The following is an 11,990-nucleotide window of genomic DNA, read 5'->3' as shown; positions in this document are numbered from 1 at the left end:
ACCTGGGTCTCACGTGACACAGGACTCTCCCGACACGTGACGCGAGAAAGGGCTCGCTGGGGCGGGCTCAGGCCTCTTCTCCCCTCCCTCCGGAAGCGTAACACTGAGCGCGCCTGCGCAATGGGTGCCAGGTCCGCTCTTCCCTCTTCTGGACGTTATTGTGCTTTTTTTGTTCCGGAATAGGAGGTTTAGGGGCAGGGGCTTTTTCGTCTTGTCTTTCCCTTCCGTAGCTTCCCCGACTATGGACCCTAAAAGCTACTGCTGCCTTTGCAGAGCCACACAGTTACTGTTTCAGCTCTAGGATGTGCGCTCTTCCATCAAAAACCCTTCGGACGGACCGAGGTAACCTCGCCCAGCTGGCAAAGAAATGCGCGTGCGTATGAGGGGAGGGCGCGCCGCTCGAGATCCCTACTACTGCGCATGTGTGGCAAGAAGTCTTTTCTCCCTCCCCTCCTCCCGCCGTGACTGTGGAGGGAAACCTGGCTTCCTCCGGTAGGGGAGGTGTCTCTTTTACCTCTACGTTTGCGCGCAGGTGGGCTGTCGGTGTTGACGTTTCATGCCCGTCTGTCACCAGTCCTTCCGGCCCTGTGCGCTGTCCCTTATACTCAGCCTAGAGTTTAGTTTCTTCGATATATTAGAAGACTTTAGAGACTGATTTATAAGTTCTCTTGTACTTTGAACACTAGTTAAGTGGAAATTCACAGCACTGTTTCATATATTCCCCTTTGGGTCATTACTGCAGTGAAATCTTTCCCAGCAAGCACTTTTCCCCCTTTCTAGGGAAGAGCTGCTACTGAGGAGAACAATAGAAATCTGAAATTCTCTTCCTCTAGGGCAGAGTCACTGGTAGGAATGGAAGTTAAAATTGGTTTTCTGCAGAATTTTGCGGTCCCCAAGTGTCAGTTGCTCACTTGCTGCTTTTTCAGCACTTCTCATCTGGCGCTGCCTTTCTGTCTCTGGAATTCCCCCCCCCCCATCAAATTTTGACACTTTCATTTTCTTTCCACATAATTTCCCTTGTTCTCCTCAATTTTCTTGATTTAGATACAACCATAGCCAAACATCTAAGCAGTTCCTTTTCTGATAGTCACTAATCAATGGTATTTGTACTATGCTTTATCTACCAACAGTGTTGCTCACGAATATGTTCTCTTTAAGACAATTAAAAAGTAGCAGGATGGAAAGCAAGTACTGTGGTCATCCCCTGTTGTCAACCATGTATACATTCCTACTGGGCACCATCTTCGTTGCTTTAAGCTCAAGTCGAATCCTATTGGTAAAATACTCAGCCAATGAAGGTAAGCGAAGACTTGGAACATAGGGAACACTTCCATCTAATCCCACGTTATGTCTCCGGCCCCTCGTCTCCTCGTATGTAAAATAGTGACAATACCCTTTCAAGTACTCTGCTTCATGTGAAGGACAAAGCATGTTTAAATTTGATTCCTTAACTTTTTATTCCTCAGCAAGAACAATTTTTGATGCTGAGTGAAATTTGGGTTAGTTAAGTACAGTGTCACACACTTTACATACAGAACAAACAGATCATAACATCGGACTATTGTTTTCATCAACAGGTGTTTCTGGGCCTGTAGCAATACGTGTAATTATAACTTACTTTGAAATAGTCAGGAGGTCTATTTGGCGACATTTGGTCACTTGGCATTTGTGAGATACTGCCTTAGTTACTATATCAGTGAGGCAATACAGATTATTTGCTTTGCTATCTTTGAAATTATTAGCTAAGAAGTCTTCTGGGTTTTTTTTTTTTTAACGTAGGAATTTGTGTTTAGATAAACAGTTTAGTTCTATAAAACTATTGAGAACTTCTCACTAGTTATTCAGGACACATAAAACATGACATCATGATCCTTAAAGGTCTGCTTGAGGAGTCAGATGTGTATATAAATCTCTACTTTGGTTAACATTTATCTCTTGGTCACTAGGCTAAATATTAGTAGCAAAGTTCAAAGTGTGTCAGACATAGACATTGTTCTCAAGAGCTCAGTTTATTAGGAGAGCTGTACATGTGAAACGTCATGAAAACACAGTATAATAAATGCAGCTCTATACCAAAGATGCGGAGATATTTTAGAGTAGAAAGTGCTATGTTCTACCTGGGAGAGGATAATGTGGAGTGCAAAGGGATTAGGGAACCCGTCCCTNCTATAGCAATACGTGTAATTATAACTTACTTTGAAATAGTCAGGAGGTCTATTTGGCGACATTTGGTCACTTGGCATTTGTGAGATACTGCCTTAGTTACTATATCAGTGAGGCAATACAGATTATTTGCTTTGCTATCTTTGAAATTATTAGCTAAGAAGTCTTCTGGGTTTTTTTTTTTTTAACGTAGGAATTTGTGTTTAGATAAACAGTTTAGTTCTATAAAACTGTATTGAGAACTTCTCACTAGTTATTCAGGACACATAAAACGTGACATCATGATCCTTAAAGGTCTGCTTGAGGAGTCAGATGTGTATATAAATCTCTACTTCGGTTAACATTTATCTCTTGGTCACTAGGCTAAATATTAGTAGCAAAGTTCAAAGTGTGTCAGACATAGACATTGTTCTCAAGAGCTCAGTTTATTAGGAGAGCTGTACATGTGAAACGTCATGAAAACACAGTATAATAAATGCAGCTCTATACCAAAGATGCGGAGATATTTTAGAGTAGAAAGTGCTATGTTCTACCTGGGAGAGGATAATGTGGAGTGCAAAGGGATTAGGGAACCCGTCCCTGATAAGGTGAATTTGGTGCACAAGAGGACAGGTGGGCAGTGATACTTAAAACAGAAGCAACAATCCATAAAAACAAATAGATATGTTAAAAAAAAAAAGGATGGATTGTGAGAACACGTACTTCAGAATGACTGAGCAAAAAGTTTAAGGGCTTGAAGGAGAGAGGGAAGGATTGAGTGTGTGACCAGAGGGGAAAGTAATGGTCAGTGCTTTAGGGGCTTCATATGCCCTGCTAAGGAACTGGGACTTTATTTTCTAGGCCCTAGAGTCTGGGGGATAAGGAATGCTGGAAGGATTATAAACAAAATGAGAGAGACTGTTATGGTGGCTAAATAGAGGATGGACTTGGGAAGAGACTGACTGCAGAATAGCCAGCTGGGGTTATTGCAAATTCAAGCCACAGATGAAGACTGACCAAGGCTTTGGAGGTAGGAATAGAGAAGAGAGGATAGATTTAAGAAATACACTAAACGTAGAGAAGACAGGACTCAGAGGATGTGTTGAATTTAGACATTAAAGGACATAAAATATGGGACAGCTCAGAGGTTGCCTGTCTGTGTGCTGAGTGGATTGATGATGCTCTCAGCGAAGATGGAAGCCCTGAGTAGGAGTAAGCAGACAGGACAGAATTCAGAAAGATTGCACAGTTTTAGTTAAGTACCTTCCATGAAGTCAGGAGCTATGTCCTTGTTCATTGCAATATTCTGCACTATCTAATCCATCAAGTATGTGAAGGAAATACTAAATTTATAAATAGGAAGTAGTTCTTCATGTGGATATGCTTAGTGAGCATTAAATGTTCCAGAATTCAGATTTGGAGACCTTAATATTAAATTGCTGTTTAAAACCATAGGAGCCAGAGGGCTTATTCAGGGTAAGCACACGGAATGAGAAAATGAGAGCCAAATATACAGCTCCAAGGAAGCCAACATTTAAGAGCCATGCTGACATTCAGATGTTAGGAAAGAATCATTAGAGAAATAAGAGAACTAAATACACATGACTCGTAGAAGGGAAGGAAATAAGTTTGAAGACAGAGGAAATTGCATCACCATAGTAAGTAAGATAGGGATTCCAACATGCACTTGGGAATTAGAAATTAAAAGATGTTTGGTAATCTTAGAGACTAGGTAGTTTGAATCCAGTGATGGGATCAGAAACCAGATTGCTTGGGAAGAAGACCTGAATGGCAAGTGGGTAAAATGGAGATAATGAATGTTGATGCTATTTTAGGGAAAGAAGGAGAAAGTATGGTAGCTGGAGCAGGGGTGGGATCCTATATTTTGTTTTTCCAGTGGGACTGTTTGAGCATCCTTAAAGGCCAAGGGGAAGAAGCCAGTTAATAGAAAGGTAAAGGAGATACACTGAAGCCAGAAGAAATACTTACTGAAGCAAAGCCTGAAGAGAAAGGAGAGTTTTAAAGGGGAGAATGGGTCATACTGGGGCTACGGCCCCTTTCTTTGGACTAACAGAAGATCAGTAAGGATGAATGCAGTGTAGGTTAGGTGTATGAGTGTTGGCAGAAGGGTAAGTGGAGGGGGTGCCACATGATGCTGAACCCTACTTTGGGATCTACCATGAGGGAAATAAGATTTTAAAATAAATAAAAGCCGAAGTGAGTTCTGGAGCAGTGATAAGAGTTTGAGAGTTGTAATCTGAAGATGCCTGCCCCCATTCCTGTGTGTGCGCGGTCACTCGTGTGTATCATAGAGATCAATACAAAGTTTTAGCGGAAGATAGTAGAGTGTGATTTCATTCTAGCTTTAACCTCAGAGAAGAGAGGAGATATTTTAATTAGGCTTTGAATGATGGAGAAAGTTTAACAGGCAAATATTAAATTCAGGTGAACATTTATTAAGTGCCTACCAAGTGCAGAATACTGTTAACTGCCAGTTTTATGAAGATGAATAACATAGACCCTTTCTCATGAGGAGCTTACCTTCCAAGGGAAAGACATATACAGAAGTAACTATAATACAATGTGACAAGTACTGTTATAAAGGTTTATAGGATTAGAGATGAATAAAGAATTGTGTTTAGGTTGAGAAGGTCAAGGGAAACCACAGGAAAAAAAGAAAAAGAAAAAAGGTGTTCTTTATAGGAAGAGTGTTGAGTTGGCATTTTTCCTCTGTACTTGACCAGTTTTGGTTTTTCATATCATGACCAAGGGAAATAAGCATATGTTTCAAATGGTAGGAAAAATGCATTCCTTAAAATAAGACCTACTAACATTTATGTTTGTCCTTGGCAACTTGTATAGCAAGTTGTTTGTAAGAATTTGGAATAGAGGTAACAGCTAAGACCAAGGCATACTAACCTAACCTCATTTTTTATTAGATTGATTTGTAAGTTATTTTTCCAACTCGTCAGTGGGTTTCGATATGTCAGAGTATTTCCTCTCAGCCTTAGAGGTAGCCGGAGCTCCGGGCAGTTGCTTCATGGCTCAAGTAGCTTCCTTCTTTTTCCGCAATGTACCATTTATCCCAGAGTGCCAAACAAATACTGTTTTCTGTATGTGCCATGATGGAAAACAGATAGGAAGACTCCAAGTTAAGGGAATATCACCAGCCATGTAATTTGATTCTAGCAAGGCAGACAAATGACACAAAAGGAACCATAAGCTGGGTCATAATTCCAAGCCAGATAAATCCATAGCTACTTGATGAGTCAGGCTCTTAACACTAAATAATGGTCATGTCTTATGCCATACCACAGAGCCTTCTGTGCCCATAGCCTTAGCCTTAGCCTCCTCAACATATTTATCAGCAACTTGGATGAAAAGATGAGAAGTTCAAGAATAATAAAACACTGAATGTGGTGGGGATAGCTAGTACATTAGGTGAATTGATTAAAAAATCCAAGAGAAGAAAACCAATTGGATGAAGTTTAACATAACCAGTATTAAAATCCAGCTTTTAAGTTTAAAAACAGATATCAATTATTAACTGTATATAAGCATTATACAGAACAAAATTTATAGTGAAAACATGTCTTACATTTCAGAGAACAAGTATGATTATCTTCCAACTACTGTGAACATGTGCTCAGAATTGGTGAAACTGGTTTTCTGTGTGCTTGTATCATTCTGGATTTTAAAGAAAGGTGAGTCTTGAAGTCTTGAACTCTATACTTGTTAAAAATCACAGAATCAAAACATTTTAGAACTAAAAGGAACATTTGATGTCATTTAATTTAGCCAAGTCATTTTATATATGAGGACACGAAGATACAAACATACGTACAATTACCCATGTTTTGCAAATGGAAAAACAGGCTCAAAGAGAAGATGTTCTGCAGTGGTAGGTAGGAGGGCCCAGAGCCAGGACTCCAGCTCATGTTTTCCTCATGTCTTGGCCATTGCTCTACCTTGTTACTTGTTCCTTTGTTGGAGCACACAGCAAGTTCATTTTTATTCAAATCAGGATATTCTAAATCACTGCTGTCTGATTTGATATGTAGCACATTGTAAAAACAGTCTCCATTTCCTGCAAGAGAGGTAGTAGAGTGGATTGGAGTCAGAGACTGTATTCTAGGGTGGGATTTTTTTAACTTCTCTGAGTTCCAGTTTCATCAGTTATCAAGCAGGGATACTGATTTCCTTCCTCAAATCTAAACCATCTAGCTTTTTGTGGCTCCTTCTGTGTATTAATTCTCCATTTTAGTTCCGCAAGTATTGAGCCTTAGCTTTCTCTGTTCTTTGATCTGCAGTCACATATGAGGTAAACATAGAATTCAAAGTATTAAAAGCCTTTTCCAAGAAGATTTCTGTTTTATTATTAAAAATTTCAGTTTGTGCAAAGCTTCCAGTTGGTGGAATACATTTATTAATCTCATGAAATTTATGGATTATTTGCAGGACTTAAATTGTTTTCTATTTTTGTGTGTTATTTTACATTCTCTTATTACAGTACTTTCCTGAGTTCTTGGAACTCTGGAGATGGGGTTGTAACTCATACTAAGGATTAGCAAAATTTAATTTTCTCTACTCCTGAAAATATAAATCTTCAGCTGGTATCTCCTTTTCCTGATTCCCCTTGGGGGAAAAATATCCCAACATAAATACTTGATTTTTTTCTCTGGATTCTAGCTTCTTTCTTTGCTTTAGGCTCTCATAGTAGTAAAAGAAACCATAAGTATCCTGAGTTGTTCTAAGTGATGTTTCTATCTCAAGTTAACAGGAATTAAGAGAATCAGCATTCCTAAGGGTGTTGCTGATTGTCAGTAATAAGATATGGTGGTGGGTTGAAGAATGAGAGACCATAATGAAATCATGTATTGCCTTTGATTTCTTAAATTAATAGTCACTGAGGAAAGTAAGTTCTTAAAACTCTTTCAAACAATTGTATCAGTAATCGAATACAACTTACTTTATCTAAAAATATGGGCATACTCATCAAGATTGTTTATTTCTGTCTTTCTTTCTTTAGAAGATCATCAAAGTAGAAACTTGAAATGTGCTTCCTGGAAGGAATTCACTAATTTCATGAAATGGTCCATTCCTGCCTTTCTTTATTTCCTGGATAATTTAATTGTCTTCTATGTCATTTCCTACCTTCAACCTGTAAGTAAATATGATAGAAAATAGCATTAGAAAAACACAGAGAAATGAATCTCAGAACTAATGTTTTTATCGTTTTCCTTGTCAAAATGTTAGTTTCTCATTACCCTCATTGGTCTCCCTGAGGTTTGACCAGAATCATCTGAATACTGAATTACCAGTCTGTTAGCCACATTCTCTCACTGTGGTTTTACAAAAATGTTTATTTATTTATTTTGAGCGAGAGGGGGAGAGAGAGTGCACAGGAGAGTGGGAGTAGGGGACGGGCAGAGAGAAAGGGAGAGACAGAACCCAGGCAGGCTCCTTGCTGACAGCACAGAGCCCGATGCAGAGCTTGATCCCACAAATCATGAAGTCATGACCTGAGGCGAAATCAAGAGTTGAATATTTAACCGACTGAGCCACCCAGGCACCCCACATTCTCTCGCTGTTAAAGACTGCTGCATTGAGCCAGGCCGACTATCCTGGAGGAGTTGCTCCCCGGCCAGTGAATGGGGAGCCATCCCTCTTTGTGTAACCTTAGTCAGCCTGCCTGTTTTCTGAGCCATCCTATGGTCACCCACCTCTGTTAACTCCAGCATCCGGTACGTCCAAACAGACTTCATGATTAACTCGGAAAATTGTATACTCAGTGTTCTACTTTTTCCTGCACCTGCTTTAATATAGTAAATGTATTCTGTTTGTATGATTTTCTTTTTCCGTTACTCTTACCATTTAACCAGTGAGTTCTTTAAGAGTAGAAAATAGACTCTTGCAACTATAAATGCTATCTATGACTGGTAATACTAGGGATGCTTCTCATCTTTCTTGGTGTCCTCCATGCCAATTTAGGAATTCATTAGTAATCAGTATTAAAATTTGGGCTTCTGCTTTAACCTATTACTCAGTTTTTGGGGCATTTGTATATTTCCGCTAATATTTTATAACATGAAGATTTCTGTTGCCATTGTTGCCAAAATGTATTTTAAGTTTCTTTAAAGAATAAATTCAGGCATTTTGATGACAAATAGGATTTTTATTGGCCCTAGCTCTCTATGTGAAGCCTTTTACATATAACCAAGTCAGTTTGTGAGTGGCTCAAGAAAAAGGAATCAGTAGAGGACTAATCAAACAGCATTTGATTCTTTTGCATAGTTTAGAAGCTGTGTAACCAGGCAAACCCCAACTACTCTAAGATGACTATTTGTAAAATAGAATAACATTACCATACCAACCCGAAGGCAGGGACCACGGCCAGGTGATCGCTTCATGTTCCTTTCAGCTATGTGATCCATATTATTAGTAAGTATTTTGAATGTTAGAATGTGTTCTCTCCTAAATTCTTACTTCCACTTTGCTTTCAGGTCTGAGAATTCCTATACCCAACAACATAATTATTTGCATCAATGAGTACATACTTGTTGTACTTTATTTAGATTAGCTTTAAATTTATATCCCTTTCCTATATCCCCAGTATGAAAGCAAGATTGCAGCTTCCTTGTTCTTCCACCTTATTGCTTTGCTCTTCCTTCCTGATTGTGCACAACCACAGATGTTACAAAATAAATCACATGACATATTCTGGGTATTGCTGTGCCCAAATCTAGTTAGAAAGAATTAAATAGAGATGCATGGAAATTTGGGGGCAAAGAGCTCTGGTGTTTTGTTTATTCTGTGCTCTTTCATAGGAAGTAGTTTCCAAATTCACCAGGCCAACCAGGCTTTTGGGTTAGGTGCATCTGCACCATTTTTGTGGTTGATCAGAGCCCCTGCGTCCTCCCTCTTCTTACCAGCCACTTACTTTCCTCCTTAGCTCTTTCTCTGCTTCTACCAAGGGGTTCACAAACTTTTGGACAGAGTGAAATTCCTAAAACAACGCTTCTCATAAAAAATTCAGTAGAAAAACAACAATGTTGTGTTCTTGCAATTTTTGCTGGTTTTTATTGGATTTATTCTTATTTCTTTAATTCACCTGCGTGGTAGCTGTGCTTGCTGGTTATATAAGACTAGTGAAGACTACTCTTTGGGGTTTAGGGAATTTGAACTGACAGCAGGGAAGAAGGTAGAGTGAACTAAATGAGTAGGGTTTGTTTTTAATTTTTTTTAATATTGTCAGATCCAAATATGGAGGAGCAATGATGAAATTTCATACTTTTTTGAGCCAAAATATATACATATTTAGATTAATCCTCTCATATGTGAAATATGACTGACTTCACAAAAACTGACCTTTATGAAATCTGGCTACCATATTTCTAAGTGTTTAGAGCAATGTAAATAAATCCAAGGACTGTCAGGTATGCGTTTGGGACTGAATCACTGGTATCGAATCACCACAGTTCAACCAGGAGAACCGATTCAATTCCTGTAACAGTAAAGATGCTTAAAAACCTCTGCCTCTATTGTCTTAATGTATAAATGGGTCTAATATATGCCTTCTCTCTACCCCTGGAAACAGTGTTAAACGTCTGTAAAGTACTTTAAGAGCCTGAAAAAGTGTGCTTCTTAAGCAAGGTCACTATTATTTCTAGACCTAAACATTTAGAGTTGATAAGTATTCCCTGATCTGCACATGCAGATTATTTACACAGGCATTTGCTGAATTTAAACAAGTTTTCAAAGCCTGTACAATAATTGGATCATATCTGCATAAATTTAACAAGCAATAAAAATGGAATTTCATCCTCTAGTGAAGTAGCTGCCCTAATAACCCCTCAGGTTTTTGACCAGAAAGCTTTTTTTGTCTGGTGAACCAGCAAGCTGGGAGATTTCTCAGGTCACTACTTTGTTTGGATTGTAACTCTATCTTCTCCTTCTTTCTAGGCCATGGCTGTTATCTTCTCAAATTTTAGCATTATAACAACAGCTCTTCTATTCAGGATAGTGCTGAAGTAAGTAACTTGCTCTGAAAGCATATATCATACTTTAAAATGGCACAGCCTTGTTTCAGATCATATACCCAGAGCACTGAACCCTCTGAATCCCAAGGCCAGGATTTTATTCCTAATTGGTGTTGGGCAAGTTGTTAAACCCATCTGGAAAAGCACCTCCAGTGCTGGCCTGTCTAAATCTTTGCAAGTAGATGTATGAAAAGATTTTTCTTGGCATCTCAATAATAATTATAATTGTCCAGCTTATTTTAATTTTTAGAGCCAAATTTTCAACGAATTCATCAGCTTTTTTTTTTCTTTTTTATCTTTTTCAGAATCTCTGTAGTTTAGTAAGGAACCAGGAAGTTCCTAAATATTGTTAGTACATTTGTTACTTGTAGTTTGGAGATGATAAGTGGCAAATTCTTTATTAAACTACTTGAGTTGAATACATGATTTAAGCTCTAATTGGCAAAGGATTTGTGTGAGGAATCTAGTCAAAATTACAATGAATAAGAATGATAGATTCTCGCTTTTAAAAATGCTGTCACCAGTGTTTCCTATCGCCAGGAGGACCTTTGAATAAAGTAAACATTTTTAAGTAAATAGACTCTGCTGCCAAGCAAAGGCCAGCATATTCTAAGGCATAACAGGATCTGGGGACTTAACTCCAGTTTGAGTTGTTACTTGATGATGATGATAAAAATAAACTTACCTTCTCGTTATATTTGTTGTGATTGTTTTTTTTTTTAATTTCCGTTCACTTTCTCCTTTTAAGTTCTTATTTCTCAGTATTCCATGTCATACTATGCACTTTCATAATTTATGTGTACACAAGGTTGAATGGCTTGGCACATAGGCCCTTAATAAGTATTTGTTGAATACATGATGCATTCAGTACGTTAATTATATGGAGTTCTTGAAAGACTTTCTTTTACCCTGAAGAAGCATTCAATTTAATGCTTGATGTGAGAGATGGGAAAAAATGAACATTACATTTCATCCAGGTTAACTGTTAGAGTGCACTGATTTTTTTTTTTTTTTTTTTTTGAGAGAGAGAAAGCAATCAGGGGAGGAGCAGAGAAAATGAGAGGATTCCAAGCAGGCTCTGTGCTGATAGCAGAGAGCCCAGTGTGGGACTCAAACCCACTCACAGACCGTGAGATCATGACCTGAGCCGAAGTTGGATGCTAACTGACTGAGGTGCCCCTCAAATTTGTTTTTGCATCAGGTTCTTCATTTAATTTATGAATTGTGAAAATAATTCAACTAGCAAGTGAAAGAATGCTATTCCAAAAATGTTTTGATGTCTTTAAAATCAACATAAAAGCCACTTTATAGGATAAAAAGTTGATTTCTGAGAAAAAAAAATATATACATATATAGGTATATAGTAATATATATATTTATTCTTGTGATAAGATTAGAGATGCATGTCCATGGAGTAAAAAAAAAAAAGGGCTCTGACACATAATGAAAGTCTCATTATTTAATAAGGGTATCTCATAAATGGGTCTCAGAAACATGTTGGGTTTTTAAATTTTTTTCCTTTGATATGACAGTTTATGGGTACATGTGGTGGTATACTTACATTATACGTGACCAAAGTATTATGTCAAAATTGTATCAATTTAAAATTGAAATATTCCTGGGGCGCCTGGGTGGCTCAGTCAGTTAAGCGTCAACTTTGGCTCAGGTCATGATCTCACGGTTCATGGATTCAAGCCCTGCGTCGGGCTCTGTGCTGACAGCCAGGTTAGAGCCTGGAGCCTGCTTCAGATTCTGTGTCTCCCTCTCTCTCTGACCCTCCCCTGTTCACGCTGTCTCTCTCTCTCTCTC

General features: G+C 38.4%; 1 protein-coding gene across 7 annotated transcripts in view; it reads left to right on the top strand.

Annotated features, from left to right (window-relative positions):
• The first annotated feature begins 12 nt into the window (after window positions 1-12).
• SLC35A5 (solute carrier family 35 member A5) overlaps window positions 13-11,990 on the top strand; it is a 22,867-nt gene continuing 10,889 nt past the window's right edge. The window contains exons 1-5 of one of the 7 annotated variants that reach the window (XR_013337000.1): window positions 13-373; window positions 1,159-1,298; window positions 5,748-5,846; window positions 7,172-7,305; window positions 10,105-10,172. Coding sequence is in view for 6 of the 7 variants with exons in the window: in XM_077771802.1 (XP_077627928.1) it covers window positions 303-373; window positions 1,159-1,298; window positions 5,748-5,846; window positions 7,172-7,305; window positions 10,105-10,172 (512 nt within the window). In the remaining variant the exon portion in view is untranslated. Of the gene's footprint in view, window positions 533-1,130; window positions 1,299-5,747; window positions 5,847-7,171; window positions 7,306-10,104; window positions 10,173-11,990 lie in introns of all 7 variants that reach the window. The other 6 variants (XM_077771807.1, XM_077771803.1, XM_077771802.1 and 3 more) reach the window with 6 other exon arrangements.

The sequence above is a fragment of the Crocuta crocuta genome, unplaced genomic scaffold, assembly GCF_008692635.1.
Source record: "Crocuta crocuta isolate KB4526 unplaced genomic scaffold, BGI_CrCroc_1.0 scaffold56, whole genome shotgun sequence".
Lineage (NCBI taxonomy): Eukaryota > Metazoa > Chordata > Mammalia > Carnivora > Hyaenidae > Crocuta > Crocuta crocuta.
This window is presented reverse-complemented; position numbering and strand designations above follow the sequence as displayed.